The sequence below is a fragment of the Macaca mulatta genome, chromosome 6 (genome assembly GCF_049350105.2).
Source record: "Macaca mulatta isolate MMU2019108-1 chromosome 6, T2T-MMU8v2.0, whole genome shotgun sequence".
In the NCBI taxonomy this organism is placed as follows: Eukaryota; Metazoa; Chordata; class Mammalia; order Primates; family Cercopithecidae; genus Macaca; species Macaca mulatta.
Genome location: NC_133411.1, coordinates 44,612,160 through 44,639,795, shown reverse-complemented (window position 1 = coordinate 44,639,795; position 27,636 = coordinate 44,612,160). Strand labels below are relative to the sequence as shown.

The 27,636-nt window shown below is 40.7% G+C and overlaps 1 protein-coding gene across 6 annotated transcripts in view; it reads left to right on the top strand.

Annotated features, from left to right (window-relative positions):
* Positions 1 to 2,882, top strand: part of TMEM267 (transmembrane protein 267) — a 43,597-nt gene extending 40,715 nt beyond the window's left edge. For 5 of the 6 annotated variants that reach the window (XM_078004730.1, XM_015139993.3, XM_078004728.1 and 2 more), the window contains one exon: positions 962 to 2,882. In XM_078004730.1, coding sequence (XP_077860856.1) covers positions 962 to 1,297 — 336 coding nt within the window. In that variant the 3' untranslated portion in view covers positions 1,298 to 2,882. The remainder of the gene's footprint in view (positions 1 to 961) is intronic. The other variant, XM_078004732.1, reaches the window with a different exon arrangement.
* Positions 2,883 to 27,636: the final 24,754 nt, after the last annotated feature.

The following is a 27,636-nucleotide window of genomic DNA, read 5'->3' as shown; positions in this document are numbered from 1 at the left end:
AAACCCTACTCATGAATCATTCAGGGATTAAGCCTGAAATTTTTATTGGTTCAGATATTGAGTATATTTTTTGGTAGTGGTTTAGAAATTTACTGAAGTTTGCCGGACGTCATGGCTCACATCTGTAATTCCAGCACTTTGGGAGGCCAAGGTGGGTGGATCACCTGAGTTCAGGAGTTCGAGACCAGTCTGGCCAACATGGTAAAACCCCATCTCTACTAAAAATACAAAAATTAGCCGGGCATGGTGGCAGGTGCCTATGATCCCAGCTACTCAGGAGGCTGAGGCTAAAGAATTTTAACCCAAGAGGCAGAAATTGCAGTGAGCCAAGACTGCGCCACTGCACTCCAGCCTGGGCAACTGAGGAAGAATCCATCTAAAAAAAAAAAAGAAAGAAATTTACTGAAGTTTATTTAACTCAATTTTAGAATATGTATTTAAAATAATATAGTTTTTCTAAATATTGTAAATAAATTCCAAAAGTGTTTATCGCTAATATAAAATGGATATAACAAAAATATTTCCCTCTTTTGCCTTCATTAACTAATATTTTATTTGGTTGTGAGATATCTTTTCAGTGCTCTTAAAGACCGTGGATAATTATATAAAACTTCAAATTACACAAACCATACACTTAGGATATAAATTATATTCATATTGTGAATTTTCTAAGCAAATAATGGGACACTTAAAAAATTAATCACCATATTCCTGAGAACTTGATTTTATTTTTAATGTAAAGGATATCCTGCTCACACTTTTATAGTCTTTATATATATATATATGTTTGTGTGTGTGTGTATATATATAATTTTGGTATATGTATTCTGAAGTGGCATAAAACATGTTTCTTTTGCATGTCCAATAGACTCTGGAAAATATTTTAAAATATTAAGAAGCATGTATAAAATTTTGTTTTGCTAGAAGGGAAATGATACTCGCTATTACTTTGCTCCCTCAGGCTGCTTTGACTCTTCCGCGAAGACCTTTCCTTCACTGTTCTACTGTGATACCTGTTGTGGTTCTGACCCTGAAATTTACTATGCACCTTTTCAAGCTCAAAGACTCATGGTGCTTTCTTCCTTGGATGTTATTTATATCCTGGACTTCACACCATATCCGCGATGGGATTCGTCATGGTTTGTGGATATGCCCATTTGGAAAAACTTCTCCTTTGCCATTCTGGCTTTATGTAATAATCACATCATCTTTACCTCACATCTGTTCATTCATTATGTATTTAACAGGAACCAGACAAATGATGTCTTCAAAACATGGAGTTCGTATTGATGTCTGAGGTAACCACACAGCAGTCTTAGAGAAGCAAATGGCTCAGATGATGATAATTAAGAGTAGCCAACATTAAAGTTAATTTTTAAAAACACAGTTAGGTGTTTATATTATTTAATTATTATAATTCTGGAATCCTCTTTCTCAGGAAGCATGTACAACTTTTTAAAAAATTATACTTGTTATTATTCTACTTCTCTCTTCTATGACAACTCTAGTACAATATTGGAGTTTCATTTATTCCACAATATGTTTTTATTGTTTTTTTCTGTTTGTCTGGTTTTACTAGTAGTTCTGTTAGATTAACATCCTGTTCATTTTCTGGAAATATACCTGGAATTTAGTCCATTTCCTAGTGAAAAACAGTTCAAATTTAGGGTAACTAATTTGTAAAGAGTTAACATTATATTTGGATCCACATTTTCTTGAGATATTGAAATAGTGAAATCGCCAAATAAATGATATCAATCATTTAACTATACAAATGTATAGTTAATGCTAACATGCATTTATTTTCATATATGTTGATCCTGACTGAAATTTAATTTGCACAATGCTTTATGAGTTATGATTGCTGGCAAAATCTTCAGAGCACTTGTGACACATCATTATAATATCTGGTAGCTAACATTAGATCTAGCTTATTATTTCAGAAATTAATTTAGGAAATTATTAAAACATGTTGACTATAGTAACAGTTTACTGAATTAGTATTTTTTTAGTATCTCTAGCCTAAAATCTCATGTGTTGTGTTTTAACTGTTTTGAAAAACATAGGTAAATTTAATATTTGTTAATAAATAACATTAACAAAATACTGATATTTGGATCATAACCATAACATTTGAATTCATACAAAAAATAATGACCAGTAATGTCATTTCAAATGTAAATTCCTGAATGTACCACTAAAATTGTTTTAGTTGCTATCAGTTTGTTTATATACTATTCTAAAATATTTTACTAGTTAAATAATTTTTTAATCTTCCTGATACTGAAAGACAGCGTATATTTTTTTCAAAATAAAGTTTTAGGAAATTTGCTTTTTCCTTTTTCTTTCAGGTTGATCTTCTATTAAAATGATTCCTGTTTATTAGAGAAGGAAAATTTAGTTACTATACATCTTATATTTGCACAGTTTATTAAAGTTAGTGCCCTAAAGTTACCTGCTTTTCTTTGTGGCATATGAGGCATCTGCTGTCTTCAGATTTTCTTACAGTTTTGTGATTTATAGTGCTAATGATTGGTGTGCCTTATTCTCTGAGGGAGGATGGAGGGTTCATAAAGCAATGCCTTATCCACAGCAGATTTTCTTGTATATTAAGTTAAACAGAATTCTGTATAAATTATTATGAAGGTTCAAGTTCTTTAGGGGAGTTTTTTTTTCTTGTTGTTAACAATTTGGTTGCAATCTATTATATTTTGCAATTGACTAGATATTACAGTCTACTTATTTTTCAAGAGTAATTATTATATAAATTTGGTTGGTATAATGGTAAATATTATATAGTGGGGGTAAATTTGGTTAGAGTTTTTTTTTAAGCATCTGACTTTAGAAATCCGTGGAAATAAAGTCTGTATCTTGTGTAACAATTCCAGACTAAATTGCAAAACCTTTTCTACTTTTTCTTTCTTCATATTAAACAAATAAATATTATTAAAAATATAGGGCCTTATTTAAGAATGCTACATGGTGACAGGACGCAGTGGCTCACGCCTGTAATCCCAACACTTTGGGAGGCCGAGGCCAACGCTTTGGGAGGCTGAGGCAGGCAGATCACTTGAGGTCAGGAGTTCGAGACCAACCTGGCCAACATGGTGAAACCCCGTCCCTACTAAAAATACAGAAATTAACTGGGCGTGCTGGGTGTGCACCTGTAGTTTCAGCTACTCGGGAGGCTGAGGCAGAGAATGGCTTGAACGTGGGAGGCAGAGGTTGCAGTGAACTGAGATGGTGCCACTGCACTGCAGCCTGGGTGACAGAGGGAGACTGTCTTAAAAAATAAAAATAAAATAAATAAGAATGCTACATAGGCATTTTTTGGGTTGTCCTAACTTTCCTTTAGTAGAATGGGAATGCACTTTTGAACATAACTCCTTGCTTAAACAATACTGCACATTTTATGTGTGGGTTCATCTTGGTTCCTACCTCTACCATCAGAAATCTTCCTTGTCCTCTAAATCAGCAGTCCCCAGCCTTTTGGCACCAGAGCCTGGAGGGACTAGTTTGGTGGAAGACAATTTTTCCACAGATGGTAGGGGAGGGGTGGGGGTGCGGATGGTTTTGGGATGAAACAGTTCCATTTCAGATCATCAGGCATTAGATTCTCATAAGGAGCTTTCAACCTAGATCCCTCACATGCGCAGTTCACAATAGGATTCCTGCTCCTATGGGTATCTGATGCTGCAGCTGATCTAACAGGAGGTGTAACTCCGGTGATAATGCTTGCTCACCCACCACTCACTTCCTGCTCTGTGGCCCAGTTTCTAACAGGCTATGGACCAGTACCTGTCCACAGCCCAGGAGTAGGGGACTCCTGCTCCAAATGGACCCCAAAATTTGTGATTGCAATGTCTGGAAAACCAGCAACCACCTCCCCATGCCTGCACTTTCTTTTTGCTTCTAATGAAAGAATTTGTGTCAATACAACATTGTGTTTGAAAGATAGATTGTACTTTATTTGCACGTGTGCATTTTTCTCCATCTTCTAGAATAACTTCCTTCACCTAGTGTTTGTCTCTTTGCTGTTTTACTGATCCAGCCTCCCAGTCTACCATTCTCTTATCTTGAGTTGTGTTATTCATGCTGGCTTCTGGACAACTTCTACCACTGAACTATGTTCTACTCATCCCCCAAGCCCAGCTTTCTTTCATGGTAGGCTTAAGAATCCCTGTTGTGGAGAATGCAATAAAGATACTCCTCAACAAGAGCAACTCCAAGACACATAATTGCCAGATTCACCAAAGTTGAAATGAAGGAAAAAATGTTAAGGGCAGCCAGAGAGAAAGTTCAGGTTACCCACAAAGGGAAACCCATCAGACTAACAGCAGATCTCTCAGCAGAAACTCTCCAAGGCAGAAGAGAGTGGGGGCCAATATTTAACATTCTTAAAGAATTTTCAACCCAGAATTTCATATTCAGCCAAATTAAGCTTCATAAGTGGAGGAGAAATAAAATCCTTTACAGACAAACACATGCTGAGAGATTCTATCACCACCAGGCCTGCCTTACAAGAGCTCCTGAAGGAAGCATTAAATATGGAAAGGAACAACCGGTACCAGCCACTGCAAAAACATGGCAAATTGTAAAGACCCTCTATGCTAGGAAGATACTGCATCAACTAACGAGCAAAATAACCAGCTAATATCATAATGTCAGGATCAAATTCACACATAACAATATTAACCTTAAATGCAAATGGGCTAAATGTTCCAATTAAAAGACACAGACTGGCAAATTGAATAAAGAGTCAAGACCCATCAGTTTCCTGTATTCAAGAGACCCATCTCACATGCAGAGACACACATAGGCTCAAAATAAAGGGATGGAGGAAGATCTACCAAGCAAATGGGAAACGAAAAAAAGCAGGGGTTGCAATCTTAGTCTCTGATAAAACAGACTTTAAACCAACAAAGATCAAAAGAAACAAAGAAGGCCATTACATAATACTAAAGGAATCAATTCAAGAAGAAGAGCTAACTATCCTAAATATATACGCACCCAATATAGGAGCACCCAGATTCATAAAGCAAGTCCTTAGAGACTTACCAAGAGACTTAGATTCCCAAACAATAGTAATGGAAAATTTTAACACCCCACTGTCAACATCAGACAGAGCAACAAGACAGAAAGTTAACAAGGATGTCCAGGAATTGAACTCAGCTCTGCACCAAGCAGACCTAATAGACATCTACAGAACTCTCCACCGCAAATCAACAGAATATACGTTTTTCTGAGCAACACATCACACTTATTCCAAAACTGACCACATGGTTGGAAATAAAGCACTCCTCAGCAAATGTAAAAGAACACAAATTACAATGAACTCTCTCTCAGACCACAGTGCAATCAAACTAGAACTCAGGATTAAGAAACTCACTCAAAACCACTCAACTGCATGGAAACTGAACAACCTGCTCCTGAATGACTACTGGGTACATAATAAAATGAAAGCAGAAATAAAAATGTTGTTTGAAACCAGTGAGAACAAATACACAACATACCAGAATCTCTGGGACACATTTGAAGCAGTGTGTAGAGGGAAATTTGTAGCACTAAATGCCCACAAGAGAAAGCAGGAAAGATCTAAAATTAACACCCTAACATCACAATTAAAAGAACTAGAGAAGCAAGAGCAAACACATTCAAAAGCTAGTAGAAGGCAAGAAATAACTAAGATCAGAGCAGAACTGAAGGAGATAGAGACACAACAAACCCTTCAAAAAATAAATGAATCCAAGAGCTGGTTTTTTGAAAAGATCAACAAAATTGATAGACTGCTAGCAAGACTAATAAATAAGAAAAGAGAGAAGAATCAAATAGACACAATAAAAAATGATGAAGGGGATATTACCACCAACCCCACAGAAATACAAACTACCATCAGAATACTATAAACACCTCTATGAAAATAAACTAGAAAATCTAGAAGAAATGGCTAAATTCCTGGACACATACACCCTCCCAAGACTAAACCAGGAAGAAGTTGAATCCCTGAATAGACCAATAACAGGCTCTGAAATTGAGGCAATAATTAATAGCCTACCAAACAAAAAAGTCCAGGACCAGACGGATTCATAGCTGAATTCTACCAGAGGTACAAAGAGGAGCTGGTACCATTCCTTCTGAAACTATTCCAATCAATAGAAACAGAGGGAATCCTCCCTAATCCATTCTGTGAGGCCAGTATCATCCTGATACCAAAGCCTGGCAGAGACACAACAAAAAAAAAGAGAATTTTAGACCAATATCCCTGATGAACATCGATGCAAAAATCCTCAATAAAATACGGGCAAACCAAATCGAGCAGCACATCAAAAAGCTTATCTTCCATGATCAAGTTGGCTTCATTCCTGGGATGCAAGGCTAGTTCAACATACGCAAATCAATAAACATAATCCATCATATAAACAGAACCAAAGACAAAAACCACGATTATCTCAATAGATGCAGAAAAGGCCTTTGACAAAATTCAAAAGCCCTTCATGCTAAAATCTCTCAATAAACTAGGCATTGATGGAACGTATCTCAAAACAGTAAGAGCTATTTATGACAAACCCACAGCCAATATCATAAAGAATGGGCAAAAACTGGAAGCATTCCCTTTGAAAACGGGCACAAGACAGGGATGCCCTCTCTCACCGCTCCTATTCAACATAGTGTTGGACAGGGCAATCAGGCAAGAGAAAGAAATAAAGGGTATTCAGTTAGGAAAAAAAGAAGTCAAATTGTCCCTGTTTGCAGATGACATGATTATATATTTAGAAAACCCCATCATCGCAGCCCAAAATCTCCTTAAGCTGATGCAACTTCAGCAAAGTCTCAGGATACAAAATCAATGTGCAAAAATCACAAGCATTCCTATACACCAATAACCAACAAACAGAAAGCAAAATCATGAGTGAGCTCCCATTCACAATTACTACAAAGAGAACAAAATACCTAGGAATCCAACTAACAAGGGATGTGAAGAACCTCTTCAAGGAGAACTACAAACCACTGCTCAATGAAATAAAAGAGGACACAAACAAACGGAAGAACATTCCATGCTCATGGATAGGAAGACTCAATATCGTGAAAATGTCCATACTGCCCAAGGTAATTTATAGATTCAGTGCCATCCCCATCAAGCTGCCAATGAATTTCTTCACGGAATTGGAAAAAACTACTTTAAAGTTCATATGGAACCAAAAAAGAACCCGCATTGCCAAGACAATCCTAAGCAAAAAGAACAAAGCTAGAGGCATCACGCTACCTGACTTCAAACTATGCTACAAGGCTACAATAACCAAGACAGCATGGTACTGGTACCAAAATAAAGATATAGACCAATGGAAATGAACAGAGCCCTCGAAAATAATACCACACATCTACAGCCATCTGATCTTTGACAAACCTGACAAAAACAAGAAATGGGTAAGGATTCCCTATTTAATAAATGATGCTGGGAAGACTGGCTAGCCATAAGTAGAAAGCTGAAACTGGATCCCTTCCTTACACCTTATACAAAAATTAATTCAAGATGTATTAAAGACTTAAATGTTAGACCTAATACCATAAAAACCCTAGAAGAAAACGTAGACAATACAATTGAGGCCATAGGGATGGGCAAGGACTTTGTTACTAAAATACCAAAAGCAATGACAACAAAAGCCAAATTTGGCAAATGGGATCTAATTAAACTAAAGAAATTCTGCCCAGCAAAAGAAACTACCATAAGAGTGAGCAGGCAACCTACAGAATGGGAGAAAAATTTTTACAATCTACCCATCTGACAAAGGACTAATATCCAGAATCTACAAAGAACTTAAACAAATTTACAAGAAAAAATCAACCCCATTAAAAAGTGGACAAAGGATATGAACAGACACTTTTTAAAAGAAGATATTTATGCAGCCAACAGACACGTGAAAAAATGCTCATCATCACTGGCCATCAGAGAAATGCAAATGAAAACCACAATGAGGTACCATCTCACACCAGTTAGAGTGGCAATCATTAAAAAGTCAGGAAACCACAGGTGCTGCTGAGGATGTGGAGAAATAGGAACACTTTTATACTGTTGGTGGGACTATAAACTAGTTCAGCCATTGAGGAAAACAGTGTGGCAATTCCTCAAGAATCTAGAACTAGAAATACCATTTGACCCAGCCATCCCATTACTGAGCATGTACTCAAAGGCTTATAAATCATGCTGCTATAAAGACATGCACACGTATGTTTATTGCAGCACTATTCACAATAGCAAAGACTTGGAACCAACTCAAATGTCCATCAATGATAGACTGGATTAAGAAAATGTGGCACATATGCACCATGGGATACTATGCAGCCACCAAAAAGGATGAGTTCATGTCCTCTGTAGGGACATGGATGAAGCGGGAAACCATCATTCTGAGCAAACTATCGCAAGAACAGAAAACCAAACACCGCATGTTCTCACTCATAGGTGGGGATTGAACAATGAGAACACTTGGACACAGGGTGGGGAACATCACACACTGGGGTCTGTCATGGATTGGGGGGTGGGATAGCATTAGGAGATATACCTAATGTAAATGACAAGTTAATGGGTGCAGCACACCAACATGGCACATGTACACATATGTAACAAACCTGCACATTGTGCACATGTACCCTAGAACTTAAAAGTATAATAATAATAATAATAATAATCCCTGTTGTAAATGGGTAAAAACTCCCTTTTTTATTTATTTTATTTTATTTATTTATTTTGAGATGGAGTCTCGCTGTGTCGAGACTCCAGGCTGGAGTGCAGTGACATGATCTCGCCTCACTGCATCCTCTGCCTCCCAGATTCAAGTGATTCTCCGGCCTCACCCTGGGATTACAGGCATCTGCCACCACACCTGGCTAATTTTTGTATTTTTAGTAAAGACAGGGCTTCATCATGTTGGCCCGGGTGGTCTCGAACTCCTGACCTCAAGTGATTCACCCATCTCGGCCTCCCAACAGTGCTGGGATTATAGGCATGAGCCACCATGCGGCCAAAATTCCCTTTTTATTTTCACCTCTTTAACTTGGCCCTTTCTCCTCTGAGGCAGCAACCTTCCCACTCTGTCCCTTAGGCAGACACCCTTGGCTCCTGTTTCTTTTGGCTGGTGGAATGATTACTTAGTTTGGCCCATTTAACCAACTGGTCTTTGCTCATCACTGTCAGAGTTCTCAGTCTTTTTCGTTTGATAGCTCATTATGTTGCTCACTTCAAATTCTCCTCACCTTCTAAGACTCACTTTCCCCTTCTTTGATGATATGAGCAAAAAGGATCCCCTTTTTCCTTTTATTCCAACCCTTGCTTTTATCTTTCCCAGTTATAGATGACCTGCCTGAAACCTGGACTTGTGCATTCTCCTATTCTATGCCACAACCCTCATTGCCACATCACATCAGCCATTTGTCAGTAGAGTGGGCCCCTGCACCTCTATCTTAGATGATACTGGTCACCTCTGAGATCTTAAGCTTTGTTTCCTTTCTCTAGACCAGTAGTTCTCAAAGTCTACCATACATCACAGTCACATTCAGGGCTTGTTAAAACTTGGACTGTTTGGGACCCATCCCCAGAGTTCTGATTTGGTAGGTCCTAATCACTTACATTTCCAACACATTTCCAATTGATGTCAGTGCTGCTGTTCAGGAATGATATTTTGAAGACCACTACTCCAGGCCCATCCTGCTTCTTTAACTTCATTTTCCTCATCTCTCTGTCTTTTTTTTTTTTTTTTTTTTTTTGAGATGGAATCTCACTTTGTCACCTAGGCTGGAGGGCAGTGGCACAATCTTGGCTCACTGCAAGCTCTGCCTCCCGGGTTCACACCATTCTCCTGCCTCAGCCTCCCGAGTAGCTGGGACTACATGTGCCCGCCACCACTCCCGGCTAATGTTTTGCATTTTTAGTAGAGACAGGGTTTCACCGTGTTAGCCAGGATGGTCTCTATCTCCCGACCTTGTGATCCACCCGCCTCAGCCTCCCAAAGTGTTGGGATTACAGGCGTGAGCCACCGCGCCCGGCCCACTCTTTGTTTAATTGAGCCAGCTGCTCTGCCTTAATATCTTTAATTTTTCTTAAATGTCTCTCATCACCAAGTTCATCAGCCCTGTGCTGGGTGCATTTAACTCTGCCAAGGCCCTACCTGTACAGTGGTATAAGTTCAGGCACCCATCAGTGCAATACAGTGCAGTGTAATTTACTGTGCACTTCCTCGTGTATCATACAATTAGTCAATCCAGAATAGTCTATGAAGACGGCTTCTCCCGGTTCTACTTTAGGCCACATGTCTTTGAAGTAGTTATGGAAGCATGCTGACTTGGTTTACTACAACTCATGCAATCTAACTTCAGCCAGGTACTTGATAATGTGTTGCTCACTACTGAACATTGTAGTGTAATATTGTAACACGGAATGTCTGCTACATCACAGCTTTCTGATAGTGGGATAGACTTGGGTGGGTGCTTAAGCATAACTAATCATACTGACCTCATGACCCCACTCTATTCTCTTCCCTCCCCCACATTGACATACCACAGGAGTGTGCCTTTGACCCTTGACCCAAGTGTTGCCAACTGACAGCAGGTTAGAATCTTTGGAGATGGCCTGATAAAGTAGTTTTGACCAATTCCATAGAGAAGAGAAAATACCTTGGAACCTTAGAGAAGAGAAAGCAGAGAGCACAAGCCACAAAGTATGCAGAACCGGTAAAGGTTTACATTTTTCTTTTTTTTTTTTTTTGAGGTAGAGTCTCGCACTGTTGCCCAAGTTCCACCTCCTGGGTTTGCACCATTCTCCTGCCTCAGCATCCCGAGTAGCTGGGACTACAGGCGCCCACCACCACACCCGGCTAATTTTTTTGTATTTTTAGTAGAGACGAGGTTTCACCATGTTAGCCAGGATGGTCTCGATCTCCTGACCTCGTGATCCGCCCACCTCGGCCTCCCAAAGTGCAGGGATTACAGGCTTGAGCCAGCACGACCGGCCTTTTTTTTTTTTTTTCTTTTTTTTCTAAGAGTAGGTCTTGCTCTGTCACCCAGGCTGGAGTGCAGTGGCATGACTGCAGCTCACTGCAACCTTGACCTCCTGGATTCAAGCACTCCTTCCACCTCAGCCTCTTGAGTGACTGGGACTACAGGTGCAATATCATGCCCAGCTAAATTTTAATGGTGTTTTTTTTTGGTTTTGTTGTTGTTGTTGTTGCCCAGGCTTGTCTCAAATTTCTGGCCTCAAGTGATCCTTTTGCCTTGGCCTCCCAAAGTGTTGGTGTGAACCATTGCACCTGGCTTATGTTTTCAACTTATTTGAAAGCCGGGGGGATTTTTCAATCCATCCTATGGACTTTTATTGAAAGATACACTTTTCTACTAAGAGTTTCGGTTGATGGACTCTGTGTCCCAGAGCTACAGAATGATGAGTGAGGTCATTTAGTCCTGTGCTCTACCTTCAAATTGGATGAGCCCAGTGACTGTCAAGCCTACTTTTACAGCTTTCAAGAGAATGTCAAATTCTTTCTGCTTTTTATATCCTGCTCCAAAGAAAACAAAAGGGTTTTTTTCCCCACATTATCTGTATGCATAGTCTGCACATACAGTCTGATTTGTGGTATAACAGAGCTGTAAGACTCATTGGCACCTTGCACAATCTTTTTTTTTTTTTTTTTTTTTTTTGAGACGTAGTCTCGCTCTGTCGCCCAGGCTGGAGTGCAGTGGCCGGATCTCAGCTCACTGCAAGCTCCGCCTCCCGGGTTCGGGCCATTCTCCTGTCTCAGCCTCCGCAGTAGCTGGGACTACAGGCGCCCGCCACCTCGCCCGGCTAGTTTTTTGTATTTTTTAGTAGAGACGGGGTTTCACCGTGTTAGCCAGGATGGTCTCGATCTCCTGACCTAGTGATCCGCCCGTCTCGGCCTCCCAAAGTGCTGGGATTACAGGCTTGAGCCACCGCGCCCGGCCCCCTTGCACAATCTTATGGCAACAACACAAACATCAGGATGATGGAGTAGGTGACATACTCAAACCTCTGAGTGTGAAATTCTGTAAAATCTTTCAGATATAACTGTACCATATTTTAAGTGCCACGGCCTCCTGAGTATGGATAATGATGTATATTGTGTTGCATTTTAAATTCTCCCTGAAAAGAAAACTTAGCCACCTAGCAATCTATTTCATATACCAGATTATGAAGCAGTAAAATGCAAACATGATGAGTCTTAAATGTCTACCCCACAAATTAGAAACCAGTAAAGTCTTCTGATTTATGGGACATAGAAGTGATTCTCACTCCTTGATGGCTGGTGTGGGTGCCATGCTGAGGAGTTTAGCTACCATGAGCAAGTACTTTTGACAATTGTGCTGTTTTCTTCCTCGCCATATATGGCTGGATCTCAGCGGAAATGTACGGGACTGAAAGCAATTATGCATCATTTGGCAAGCAGTGTTCACTATTTTATATATTTTGTGCCCTCTTCTGATGTCATCACACATGCATGTAGGGGAGACAAAGAGGAATTTAATGGGATTTTACTAGTGTGCCACAGCATCCTGCCAAATGTCTGTCATATTAGATGGTCTGTGGTGTACTAACTACAAAATATAATACATACACGGCCAAACAATAATGTGTTTGGCCAGGTGTGGTGGCTCATGCCTGTAATCCCAGCACTTCGGGAAGCCAAGGTGGGCAGATCACTTGAGGTCAGGAGTTCGAGACCAGCCTGGCCAATATGGTGAAACCCGTCTCTACTGAAAATACAAAACTTAGCTAGGCATGGTGGCAGGTGCCTAAGAATCCCAGATACTTGGGAGGCTGAGGCACGAGAATCACTTGAATCCAGAGGCAAAGGTTGCAGTGAGCTGAGATCATGCCATTGCACTCCAGCCTGGGCAACAAGAGCCAGACTCCATCTCAAAATGATAATAATAATAATAATAATAATAATAATAACGTGTCTGTCAAACGTTTTCTATTTGTTTTCCTATGGTTTTTCCTTTGGGCCCAAATCATGACCTTAAAAAAAGAAAACACTGCAAAGTTCTAAAGCTAGTGCCTTTAAGGAATACCTTAATTAGTAATTTCTTCTATGTGACTCATTAATGTCTGTTTCATGTGATAAAAAGACATACTGAACTGAATTCTAATGGAATCTGCAGATGTGGTAAGAGGTTGATTTTCATCTAGTTTTGTTATGAATTTATAGATATTTTGTGATTGGAGTACTTTTAACTTCTCAGTTACATCAAGAAATGCTTATTTATGGTCGGGCGCAATGGCTCATGCCTGTAATCCCAGCACTTTGGGAGGCCAAGGCAGGTGGATCACCTGAGGTCAGGAGTTCGAGACCAGCCTGACCAACATGGTGAAACCCCATCTCAACTAAAAATACCAAAAAAAAAAACAAAACAAAACAAACAAAACTAGCCAGGTGTGGTGGCGGGTGCCTGTAATCCCAGCTACTTGGGAGGCTGAGGCAGGAAAATTGCCTCAACCCGGGAGGCACACATTGCAGTGAGCCAAGATTGCACCATTGCACTACAGCCTGGGCAAAAAGATCAAAACTCCATCTCAAAAACAAAAAAAAAAGAAGAAAGAAAGAAAAAGAGAGAAAGAAAGAAAGAGAGAGAGAGAGAGAGAGAGAGAAAGAGAAAGAAAGAAAAGGCTTATTTCTGATTATTACAAATTATTACAAGTATTGTAATTGTTATACAATATTTGTAATTGTACTGTATAATGTAATTGTATTGTAATAGAAACAATCTATTAAAATGTAAATCCCAAAACATTTAATGTAACTAAAATGCAAAATAAAACATCAACAAGGGTTTTTTTGAAATTCCCAGTTTGGTACATTTTATAAAGATTGATAATAGTATTGGCAAGAGGTGTAAGGAAATGGGCACTGTTGGTGAAACAATACAGTCACATTTTCTTGCTAGAGATAAATTTGGTAACATGTTTTAAAAGTACAAGCCATTTCACTCAGAAATTATATTTTAGGAATTTATTCTAAGAAACAAGTAAGTATACAAAGGAGAGGGATTTCTATTGGTTGCTTCAGATGGCAAAAATAAAATGAGACAAAACTGAAAGTCACCTGAAAGTCTGACTAGAGGATTAGTAGCCTAAGCTATTGTGCAAACAATGGAATACTAATGGCGAAATCATTTCAATGGATGAAGTAGATATATGTAATGATATGCAAAAATGCCTGTATGAAATATTTTAAAAATACAAGCCAGTAATAGAACAAGATGATTCCATTTTTGTAAAATAGGCGTATACATGTGTATAGTGTAGAAAACGATTCTGAAACCTAGCTACCAGGCAACTTACAATGGTCATCTCAGGAGTTGGGGGAGTGGGTCATGAGGAACTTCTGCTTTTACTTTATATATTGTATCATGTTTTACAATAAGCATGCATACTTTTATATGACATAAAGGTATCTCCATTTCCTATCACAAATGCAATTCTCAGTCTGCAGAGCAGGTGTGGCCTGACACCAGCGCCTGACTCTCCCTGCAACACACCTCAGACTGGTGCTGATTGTTCTGGTGGGTCAGTGAGCTGAGCTACTGATAAGCTACTCTGTTTCCACATTGGATTCATCACCTCAGTTAAGCTCACATAGCTATCCTTATTATTTAATTTGTTATTTCATCAGACTCCAGCTACATACCAAGATCTATTCCAAGCCAGAAGGTTCACAGCCATTTCATTGATCTGAGAAACTCATGTTAATAATCAGTCTCCACAATTACTTTGCAGTTTGCATAAATCAAAGGTTCTACCACCTGCATCTCCTTGGCATTTCTTTACTTGCCAGAAATAACAATAATAATGAAAGGGTATATGAAGCGTTTTACCATTTCTTCTGACTTTGCAAGGAGTTAGTTTGACTTATATATACAGTATTGCAATTAATGTTGCTGCTTCAAGGTCTGGGCAACATTCCAATTCCATCAACCCCACAATTGCCCGAACAGCAGGGGAATGTCAGTTTAGAGGTCTAGCACATATCGTGATCTTCCTAAGACCTCTGTGTGAGCCTTCAAAGAAGGTGGTCATCTGAATTTACACCACCTTACTCATTTGGTATTAATTGGTCTTATATTGAGCACTGCCCAAGTTTCCAGGTCAGTGATATTGACAGCATGCACATAAAGTGGAAGGCAGAGAGAAAATTTTCTCTAAATATCTGGCTGATACTAAAGTCTAAAATGTGGGACAGTGGTTATGTAACAGGCACATGTAACATATCTTAATGACAGTAGTAAAGTATTCCTGAGAGTACTATTAGGAACACATTGTATGCTGCAGAGTCCCTGTTTCTCTTAGAAAGCCATGTGTAAATACCACAGTTCCCTCTTCCTGGAGGTCCACAGCTGATTGCTCAATGTCTGACAATAGTCTCTCAGTGTTAGGCCTGGTTCCCTAGCCAGCAGAGACTCTGGTGTTTCTCTAGATTCTAAAATGATTGGCATAGGCTGCTCTTGTGCAATCTGTCCTCCAGAGAAGATGGCTTGGGCCCCAGGCCAATCCTGGAAAGGGCTCTCCCATTCCTAGGGTGTGACATCTAAGACAAACCATTCTGCAAGCCCTCTGCTTCCTTCCACATACCAATCCAGGTGAGATCAGATGAAAATCAACTTCAAGCGATCTTCAAAAACTACAAAAGGGTGGAAAAGAAGTATGCAAGTAGGGAACTCTGCCTACTTGGACTGCTTAGGGGCTATAGGATATGAGTTTGTGTCTGTGTATCGAGTATTACTTTTCTTTTGCTGCTGTAATAAATGACCACAAACTTAGTGCTTTAAAACAAGACACATTTATTATCTTATAGTTCTGTATGTCAGAAATCCAACACAGGTCTCACTGGACTAAAATGAAGGCATCAGCAAGAAGGTGTCCATCTGGAGGCTCTAGGGAAGCATCTGCTCCCTTGCCTTTTTCAGCTTCTAGAGACCACCTGTGCTATAGACTCAATGTATCCCCTCAAAATGCATATAATCCCCCCCATGATGGCATTTGTTGGTGGGGCCGTTTGTAGGGCAGAGCCCTCAGGAATGGGATTAGTACCCTTATAAAAGAGCCTCCAGAGAGCTATCTTGCCTCTTTTACTCTGGGAGGGTATAGTGAGAATTCAGTATGTGCAACTCAGAAAAGAACATTCACCAGAAACTCGACCTTGAGAACTCTAAGAATTTGTTGTTTATAAGTCATTTAGTCTATGGTTTTGGTTTTTTTGTTTGTTTGAGACGGAGTTTCGCTCTTGTTGCCCAGGCTGGAGTGCAATGGTGCAATCTCGGCTCACTGCAACCTCCGCCTCCTGGGTTCAAGTGATTCTCCTGCCTCAGCCTCCCAAGTAGCTGGAATTACAGGCATACACCGCCATGCCCGACTAATTTTTTGTATTTAGTAGAGACAGGGTTTCACCATGTGGGTAAGGCTAGTCTCGAACTCCTGATTCAGGTTATCCACCCGCCTCAGCCTCCCAAAGTGTTAGGATTACAGGCGTGAGCCACTGAGCCTGGCTAGTCTATGGTACTTTGTTATGGCAGCCCAAACTGACTAAGACAACCTGCAGGCCTTGGCTTGTGGCCCTTTATTCTGTCTTCAAAGCCAGCAATGGCAGGTCAATCCCTTTTCATATCAAGTCTCCCTGATCCTCCTTCCATAGTCACACCCTCCTCTGACCACAGCCAGGAAAGGTTCTCTGATTTAAGAACCCATGTGATTAGACTGGGCCCACCTGGATAATCCATGATCATCTCCTCAGCTGAAGGTACTAATTATGTCTACAAAGCCTCTCTTGCCAGGTTCCAGGGACTGGGATGAATCTTTGGAGGCCATTACTATATTCTACCTGCTATGATTGCTTCAGTATTTTCAGTTGTTGTAGTTCATTCATGGTTTTGTTTGTTTAATACAAGCTGGTGGGCCACCTCCCATACTACTGAAACCATTTTCTAAAGTCACTATGCCCTGGACATCGGTGTGTTCCTGATGTCTTTGGAGAAGTCACTCATCCATTCTGAGCCAACGAGGGATAGGCCAGATGCTTCCCAAGATTCCTTCGTACTCTATTTTTTTTTTTTAATAGTCTCCAGCTCTTTGTCCAAGTAATGCTGGGGCTCCTCAAATTCTGGGGAAATGGCCTGCAATTTGCCTTGTCAGTTAAGTTCATTCTTGGGATGTGTTTTTCTCCCTCGATATCAACACTTTTGGTTGTATTTTTCCTTTTTTTTCTCCATATAGAACTACTGCATCTTTAGAAAAACGCTTTCTCTATTCTCCATGAAAAAAATGTTTAAATTCATAAGTCTTATCAGGGCCAGACGTGGTGGCTCACACCTATAATCCCAGCACTTTGGGAGACTGAGGTGGGCGGATTACCTTAGGTCAGGAGCTCAAGACCAGACTGGCCAATATGGTGAAACTCCATCTCTACTAAAAATACAAAAATTAGCCTGTGTGGTGGCACATGCCTCTAATCCCAGCTACTCAGGAGCCTGAGGCAGGAGAATCACTTGAACCTGCACTCCAGCCTGGGTGACAGTGAGACTCCGTCACAAAAAAAAAAAGTCTTATCAGTTAAATGTTCATAGCCCTTTTGATGAAAATGAATATAATATTTGCTCTCACAGAATACTGGTTCAGTTAGCCATTGACCAAATGTTTAATGTGTTCCTATTATGTAGCAGGCCTTGTATTAAAAACTAATATTCTAATGGTGGAAAAAACCAGGCCCCATCTTAAAAGATCTCCTAGGCTAGTTGGGAGATGGACAGAGAGACAGGACATTTCAGTATAGGGTGGTAGGTGCTGCAGTCAGGTCAAGCACAGGGGCTTGGAGGTCCCCCTAGGGCAGACAGGGAAGCTCCCTGAGAACCAGCAGCTGAGCAAGAGGTCTTCAGGTGAAAGTGAATAAGCTGATGGAGAACTGCCCAGAAGCTCCCTGAAGGCAGAGGGAACAGCATTTACAAAAGCCTTGAGTGGCAGCTGGTCAGTGGGGTTGTAGGAAACACAGGAGCAGAGTGTTTGAGTTGGGAGAGTAACAATAGTTGAAGTCAGTAAGCTAACCAGAACTGGGTCCTGGAGAACCCTGTATACCTTTTGAGGACTTAGGAACTTATCTTGAGGCAATGCAGAAACATTGAAAGGTTTAAGCCCAAGGATGGCATGATCAGGTTTGCCTTTCTTTCTAGAGGTGATAATTGGGAGCTGAATCCAAAAGCTCCCAGATTTTAATTGGTGACTTGTAGCTATGTACACTTCCCATCAAGAACTTCAGAGGTTAGAGGCATAGCAGCTAAGAAGCCTCTATACAGACTCAGTATAATGTGGGCTGCCTTTAATATGGGCTATTTACGATCTAAAAATAAAGCACTAAAGGCTGGGTGCAGTGGTTCACGCCTGTAATCCCAGCACTTTGGAAGGCCAAGGTGGGCTGATCACTTGAGGTCAGAAGTTCAAGACCAGCCTGGCCAATGTGGTAAAACCCCATCTCTACTAAGAATACAAAAATTAGAGGGGGAATAAAAATACAAAAATACAGGTGGTGGGCCCCGTAGTCCCAGCTACTAGGGAAGCTGAGGAAGGAAAATCGCCTGAACCTGGAAGGCAGAGGTTGCAGTGAGCCAAGATCGGGCCACTGCACTCCAGCCTGGGTGACAGAGAGAGACTCTGTCTCAAAAAAACAAACAAACAAAAAACAGCAACAACAACAACAACAAAAATCCACTAAAAATAATATCTAAACAAAAGTCACCCCTACCTTAAGCAAACCAGGGACACATTCCCTGTCCCCTGGATTGTAGCCTTTTGGGATCAAGTCCAGCTTCTGTGTGGAGCGCTGGACTGTTTACAGTGCCTAGAACTGAACATGGTCTGGCTCCCCTTTGGGCCTATGCACATGCTGTTCTCCGAGAAGCTTTTCCTCCACCACTTAAATATCTGGGTAGCCGTTACTTAAGAGAGAGTTCCTCAAGTGTGTCCTGTTCTGTAAAATATCTTAGACCTTCTCAATCTAACTCCAAGATGGAGCTACTATTCCCACTTGAGTACATTCTTCTGCATCCTTCTGTTGTGTGGTTATCACACTAATGTGGTGGCAAGAGCTAAACGCTTTTCCTGTCCTTTTCTTATTCAGCTACTTCATCCCCCGACCCCCGCCCCACACCACCCCCACAAAGGCCAGGAAAGAAGCCTTGTAATTAGAACATGTGTGGACATGCACCACTTATTATCAGTTAGTGTAGTATGCTCAGTCAAGGCAAACGCCATCTTAGTATAGTAGCCCCAGGATATTAGTTAATAAGAAGTAGCCCCAGGATATTAGTTAATAAGAAATCAGTTCAAAGATATGTTCATGAAAGGGATAGGACTTTCTCACCTCACTGGGGGTTCAAAAGAAAATTAATCTGGGGATGCTGAACCAACCATAGCCCAGAAGGGAAGAACTTCACAGCATTTCCCTCACCCTTACCTTTTGCTGAGTAGCAATAACTTGGCAGAAGAGGAAGGGACCAGGATGCAAATTCTACAGGTCCCCAGATGGCACTGACAAGGATTAACACTTGATTACTTCCACAGAGGGGTGCCAGAGCCTGGGGTGAAGGAACACTGAAGCCAGGTCAGCTATGGGGAGGAGGCTGCAGGGAGGGAGTAGCAGTGGGGAGAGCCTGGAAATGATGTCCCCATGGACAGGCCCTCTGATGACCCAGGCAGCAGGCCCTGGCAGGTGAAGGCATTCTCTTAAGGAAAGAATGATTCAAACAGTATGTGTTCACTTAGGAAAAAAAAAACAAACAAACAAGGAAATATCAGGAAAATTGGTGGATGAGGCATACTAGAGGTTCCCACACTTTCTTGGCTTACAGTTGATGTCCTTAATGTCTCAGTAATTTTTTTTAACTACACCACTAGTCCAAAAGAAATACCAGTTTCTGTTTTTGTTTGTTTGTTTGTTTTTCGAGACAGAGTCTTGCTCGTCACCAGGCTGGAATGCAATGGCGCAATCTCGGCTTACTGCAACTTCCGCCTCCCGGATTCAAGTGATTCTCCTGCCTCAGCCTCCCGAGTAGCTGGGATTACAGGTGCCTGCCACTATGCTTGGCTAATTTTTGTATTTTTAGTAGAGACGGGGTTTCGCCGTGTTGGTCAGGCTGGTCTCGAACTCGTGACCTCAGGTGATCTGCCCGCCTCGGCCTCCCACAGTGCTGGGATTACAGGTTTGTGTCACCGTGCCTGGCCAGTTTCCGTTATTTAGTTAGATTTGAACAACCTAATGGTATTAGTTGTGCCGTGTCCAACAGATGTCTCGGTTTCTCTGAAAATTTTAAAATATCTCGCAACACCACTGAGTTTGTTTTAGCATCCTGAGTTGCCTCAGCACATAGTTTAAGAACCGCATTATTAATTTTAATAATTAATATTGAATGCTTACATTAGTTTTGAGAACTCCAGCAGTCAACTGGACTGCTGAGAGGGACTAGTTAGTCCCTTTCACTAACATATCTTTGAACTGGTTTTGTATTAACTAATATCCTGGGGCGACTATACTAAGATGGTGTTTGCCTTGACTAAGCATACTACACTAACTGATAATAAGTGGTGCATGTCCACACATGTTCTAATTACAAGGCTTGTCTAGTCAATCCTAGACAAGACGAAGACCCAGCTGAAGACCTATAAGAGTGGTTGTGTTTGACTTTCCCCATGAAAGAAAATCACCTTGAGAGCAGAGACATTGTCTCCATCTCTAGGATACAGACATTGTCTCCATCTCCAGGATGGACGCATTCCCTAGGGCTGTGCTCAGCACAAGGTGGGGACTCAACACATTTTTGTTAAATGAATGAATGACTGAATGGCTGTATCTATTTCACTCTTCCTCCCGTTTATTTTTTTTTATTTTTTTATTTTTTAGAAGACGAGCTGAGCTGTGCTAGACATTTCTAACTCAGAATTCTTCCCCGAAGAACCTTAGAGTGTCAGCCCAAAGAAGGAAAACAATCATCAAAGTCAGTGACCAATACCTGAGCTTAAAATTTCATTTGTTCTTCACTCTAAAGCAGGAGTCCCCAGCTCCAAGGCCATGGACCCATACCATTTCCATGGCCTGTTAGGAACCTGGTTGCACAGCAGGAGGTGAGTGGCAGACAAGCAAGTATTATAGCCTGAGCTCTGCCTCCTGTCAGATCAGCAGCAGCATTAGATTCTCACAGGATCTTGAACTCTATTGTGAACTGCACATGCTAGGGATCTGGGCTGCACCCTCCTTATGAGAATCTAATGCCTGATGATCTGAGGTGGAACAGTTTCATCCCAGAACCATCCCCCATCCATGGAAAAAATTGTCTTCCACGAAACCAGTCCTCAGTGCCAAAAAGGTTGAGGACGACTGCCCTAAAGGAAGCAGAATGAGAAAAGTGCTTTAGGAATACTAAAACAGGAAAAAGAAAAACGGACAATACTTTCCTGTTTTATTACTTAAGGTTGTGGCATCTTTTTCTTGATGCTTTTAAAGAAAAGGATAGATAAATTACAGGGATGGTTTGGTTACAGGCTAGCTGTGAGAGAGGGGAATAAATCAATCAACCTTTTTGTGGAAGGTTGATGGCAATATTTCAGGCCCTCATGCTCTTACAAAACCTTGACACTCTACGTCAAGAGGTGAAGTCTATTTTCCCTCTCCTTAAACTTGGATAGGATTCTGTGACTGCTCTGACTAATCAAATGCAACAGAAGTGAACTTAATTTCCAAGACAGGATATAAAAGGCAATGTGGCTTCCATCTGGCTCGCTCTCTCACTCATGGGATACTTACCTTTGGAACCCAGTCACCATGCTGTGAGGTAGTCAAACTAGCCACATGGAGGGGCCCATGTGGACAGGAATTAAGGTTCCCAGCATCAACTGCCAGACATGGGAATGAGGTGAGTCCTCCAGATGATTCCAGCTCCCAGCCTTCAAATCCCCAAACTGATGCTGAATGGGGCAGACATGAGTCATCCCTGCCAAGCCTTACCCTGTTTAAATAACAAATTCATGAGCAAAATAAATGCTGTGGTTGTTTAAGCCACAAGTTTGACATATTTGTTATAGAAGTTTAGTAACTGGCCTGGGCACGGTGGCTCAAGCCCGTAATCCCAGCACTTTGGGAGGCTGAGATGGGCAGATCACGAGGTCAGGAGATCGAGACCATCCTGGCTAACACGGTGAAACCCCGTCTCTCCTAAAAATACAAAAAACTAGCCGGGCGTGGTGGTGGGCGCCTATAGTCCCAGCTACTCGGGAGGCTGAGGCAGGAGAATGGCGTAAACCTGGAAGGTGGAGCTTGCAATGAGCTGAGATCCAGCCACTGCACTCCAGCCTGGGCGACAGAGCGAGACTCCATCTCAAAAAAAAAAAAAAAGAAGAAGTTTAGTAACTGAAAAACTTAAAAAAAATTTTTTTTGAGACAGAGTGTGGCTCTGTCACCCAGGTTGGAGTGTAGTGGCACAAACAAGGCTCACTGCCGCCTCAACCTCCTGGGATCAAGTGATCTTCCCACCTCAGCCTCCGATGTAGCTGGGACTACAGGTGTGTGTCACCACACCCTGCTAATTTTTTCAATTTTTTTGTAAAGACCGGGTCTCACTTTGTTGCCCAGGCTAGAAAGACATTTTTTTTAAACCATTGTATTTGAAAAATGTATACATAATATAATGAGGAACACAGAACTCTGGACATAGACTGCCTGAGTTCTAGTGCTAGCTTCGGCACTTACAAGCTCCATGACCCTGGGCAAGTTAAACTCATCCCTGGAGTGAAGGTAATAAGAATACCTACTTCATAGGATTGTTCTGATCATTAAGTGACTTAATACATGCAAAATGTTTGAAACAGTGCCCATTACAAAATAAACTCTATGTAAGTATTCCATATGTTGTGGTGGTTTGGGTGATGGTTATTATGGGTAATATTAATGTGGTAGGCAGAATTCTAAGAAGGCCCTTGTGACTCCTGCTCCCTGGTGTCCACGCCATTGTATTATTCCCTCGCTTTGAATCCAGACGGAAGCAGCGACTTGCTTCTAGTTGATAGAATATGGCGAAAGTGAGGGAATTTTGCAGATATAAAGTCCCTAAAGTTGATTTTAAGTGAACTCAAAAGGATGTTATTCTGAGTGGAGCTAACCTAACGAAGTGAGCTCTTTAAAAGAGGATCTAGAGATCAGAGACTCTGACCTGCTGGTGCTGAAGAAGCAAGCTGCTGTAAGCTCAACACCTATGAAGAAGTGAGCGAGGCCAACTACCACATGAGCTTGGAAGGGACCCCAAACCTCAGATGAAACTGCAGTCCAGGCCAACACTTTAATTGTAGCCTCATGAGACCCTGGGCAGAGGACCCATTGTGCCATACCTGACTCCTGGTCCATGCAAACTATGATATAATAAATGAATGTTGTTTTAAGCCACTGAGTTTCTGCTAATTGGTTATGCAACAATACGCAACTAATGCAAGTAGTAAAAATTCAAACCATAATAAAGTATATACAATGAAAAGGAGATATTTTTCTACCATTCCAGACCTTCACCCTCCTCAGAAACAACCACTAATAAGAACTTGTGCTTTTGGCCAGGCACGGTGGCTCACGCCTGTAATCCCAGCAGTTTGGGAGGCCATGGTGAGTGGATCACCCAAGGTCAGCCTGGCTAACATGGTGAAACCCCGTCTCTATTAAAAATACAAAAATTTGCTGGGCATGGTGGTGCACACCTGTAATCCCAGCTACTCAGGAGGCTGAGGCACAAGAATCACTTGAACCTGGGAGGTGGAGGTTGCAGTGAGCCAAGATTGCGCCACTGCACTCCAGCCTGGAAGATACAGTGAGACTCCATCTAAAAAAAAGAACGTGTGTTCTATCATTCCACAAATGCATGTGTAAGCATTTATATCCATCTATGTGTTGTCCATATGAATTTCCTATATGTACACACATAGCAGAGAGATAGATAGATATTTTCCACTGTTTTGCACCTTGTTTTCTTCACTTAAAGACCAGAGATCTATTTTTTTTTTTTTTTTTTTTTTGAGATGGAGTTTCACTCCTGTTGCCCAAGCTGTAATACAATGTCGCCATCTTGTCTCACTGCAACCTCCGCCTCCCGGTTTCAAGTGATTCTCTCGCCTCAGCCTCCCAAGTAGCTGGGATTACAGGTGCCACCACCACACCCAGCTAATTTTTTGTATTTTTAGTAGAGACAGGGTTTCACTATGTTGGCCAGGCTGGTCTTGAACTCCTGACCTCAGGTGATCCACCTGCCTTAGCCTCTCACAGTGCTGGGATTACAGGTGTGAGTCACCATGACCAGGCCAGAGATCTTTCCTTACATTATTTTTTTTGTTGCATTACAGTTCATTGTGTGCATGTGCCATCATTTTTCCTAGTTCACTATTGATAGATATGCAGGTTGTTTTAATATTTTGCTATTAAGATAATGTTACAATGAGATTCTTATGCTTACATTTTTGCATGCATTTTTCTGCATTTGTAGCATAAATTTCAGTAGTGAAACTCTTAAGTCAAAGTATATATTTTAAATTAATAGGTATTGACAAATATATCCTAAAAATTTTCACCAATTTATACTCCTATTAACCATGTATGAGGGAATACTTGTTAACACCAGGTAATATGAATCACTTTGATCTTTGCCAGTTAGGCAGGTGAAAATGTAGGTCACTTTTATTTGTTTTTATTTGCATTTAAGTAACTTTGAATAATGTTGAGCATTTAAAAAAAAGTTTATAAGTCCTTTTTATTTTTGTGAACTGCCCATCCTTATCCACAGCCTATTTTTCTTTTATTATTATTATTACATATATATATTTTGAGACGGAGTCTCCCTCTGTCACCCAGGCTGGAGTGCAGTGGTACAGTCTTGGCTCACTGCAACCACTGCCTCCTGGGTTCAAGTGATTTCCTGCCTCACCCTCCCAAGTACCTGGGACTACAGGCACCCACCACCAAGTCCAGCTAACTTTTGTATTTTTAGTAGAGCCAGGGTTTCAGCATGCTGAACAGGCTGGTCTTGAACTCCTGACCTCAGGTGATCCACCCGCCTTGGCCTCCAAAAGTGCTGGGATTACAGGTATGAGCCACCACGCCCGACCATCTACAGCCTATTTTTCTGTTGAGCTATTGGCTTCTTCCTTACTGATATATAAGGCCTCTTAATACAAGAGTCTTTTGTCTTCTGACTTACAAATACCATCCCCCGGTATACTTATTTCAACTTTTGTCTTTTTTTGAATTTTATTTATCCATGATGAAATTTCACTTTTTTATAAGGTCAACTTTTTTTTAATGGGTTCTGAGCCTTGTTTTATGCCTAGAAAGACCTTCTCTGCTGTAAAACTTAAACACAAAAAAAAAAACTCTTCCGTATTTCCTTTGGGTGGTTTTACATTTTAATTCTTCACTTTAAATATTTAATATACCTGGAATTTAAAGGTTTAACTTTATCTTGTTTCTACACAGTTAACCAGTTGTTTCAAAACCATTCATTGAATAATCCACAGTTTTCCCTGAGGTAAAATATTAACTTTGCAATATATTAAATTGGCATGAACCTTTTGTCTTCTGGATTTATGCATCAGTGATACACTAACTTAATTACAGTAAATTTATAATATATTTTAACATCCAGAAACATTAATCATCCCTCTCTGCTCTCCTTTTTCTGATTTCCCTGGGGGTGTTTTTATTCCTGTTAGCTCAAGGTACCATTCTGCTCTATGGTTCCCAAATTATTGACTGACCTTAGGCAAGTCACTTAACTTCTATGCTTTAGTATATAATAAAGCTGATGATGGCGATATGGAATTGAATTTGTATTCATATATCTGGAAAGCATGAATGCTAAAAAAAAAAAAAAAAAAGTTATAAATTTAAGCCAGAAAGGAAACTATAGTGTTAACCAGGAATAAGAAAGTCAGGGCAAGGGAAATTCCCTCCATTGGCCCTAGGTTCAAACTTTGTTCCTAATGACTAGTCCTGCATTCTTTCCTCTCTGTTTACTTTGGCATACCTCATCACACATTTAATTACAGAGTGTAAACTATGAAACCACACACTGAAAGGAACCAAACCTGGCTCTCCTAAAAGCCATCTCAGCTGGAAAATGTTCCATTTTGTTTCTAAATACAGATTTCTGAAATTCTCTCTCTATCTCCCTTTCTGTCACTGCCCTTGGCCCTTGTTTCAAAACTATAAATCTTCTGGTGATATGCTTTTACAACTAATTATCCTCCAAGAGTAATTTATTATTTTCAGTGTGGTATATAAAACAATCTCTTCTGAGAAGTGAAATTTAAAATATTATTACCAATTAGGCTATAGATATTCAGAAAAGGCCAAGAGTACCAATTGTAGACTTCTGTGACCACACTGACAAGATTTTGCTTATGTAATGAAGGCCTTCTCATTTGAGTTATCCAACTCATTATTCATTCAGTGAATAGTCATCTACTATTTGCCAAGCACTGAGCAACACACTGGAGATCCTGCCTTCACTGAGCCCACACTATTGGAGGAGAGAGGTATGTACTGAGATATTTTCAATACTGTGAGATAATTTGGCACTATATATGAAAAAGTGATTTAAATGGGCATACCCTTTGACAATTTTCACTTCTAAAAATTTATTTTATTTTTTTTCAAGGCAGAACCTCACTCTGTCCACCCAGACCGGAATGTAATGTTGCAATTTCTGCTCACTGCAGCCTCAACCTCCTGGACTCAAGCAATCCTCCCACCTTAGCCTCCTGAGTAACTAGGACTACAGGCACATGCTACCATGCCAGGCTATTTATTTTTATTTTTTGTAGAGACAGTGTTTCCCCATGTTGCCCAGGCTGGTCGTGAACTCCTGGGCTCAAGTGATCTGCCCATCTCGCTTTGCAAAAGTGCTGGGATTACAGGCAAGAGCCACCATGCCTGGCCCTAAGAATTTATTTAAGAACAGCTAGGCGCAGCAGCTCACACCTGTAATACCAATACTTTGGGAGGCTGGGGAGGGTGGATCACGAGGTCAGGAGTTTGAGACCAGCCTGACCAACATGGTAAAGCCCTGTCTCTACTAAAAATACAAAAATTAGCTGGGTGTGGTGGTGGGCACCTGTAATCGCAGCTACTCAGGAGGCTGAGGCAAGATAATCACTTGAACCCGGGAGGCAGAGGTTGCAGTGAGCAGAGACTATATTGCTGCACTCCAGCCTAGGCAATAGAGCAAGACTCCGTCTCAGAAAAATAAATAAATAAATAAATAAATTTAAGAAAATATTGAAATGGATGAACAAAAGGTAAATGAATGACTATCATAGCATTTCCACAATAATCATCATCATCAGGAAAGAGACAAAATCAAACTACCTAAATATCCAGCAACTGGCAGAATCAAGTAAATAAACTATGACAAAACCATGTGATTGAATACTATCAAACCACTGAAAGAAAAAAACTATACAAATCTATAGATATAGCTATAGGTGATGATTCCTGATTTATTAACTGAAAAAAGTCACAAAACAGGAAGTGTTATATGACCATTTTTGTAAAAATAAAATACACTTAC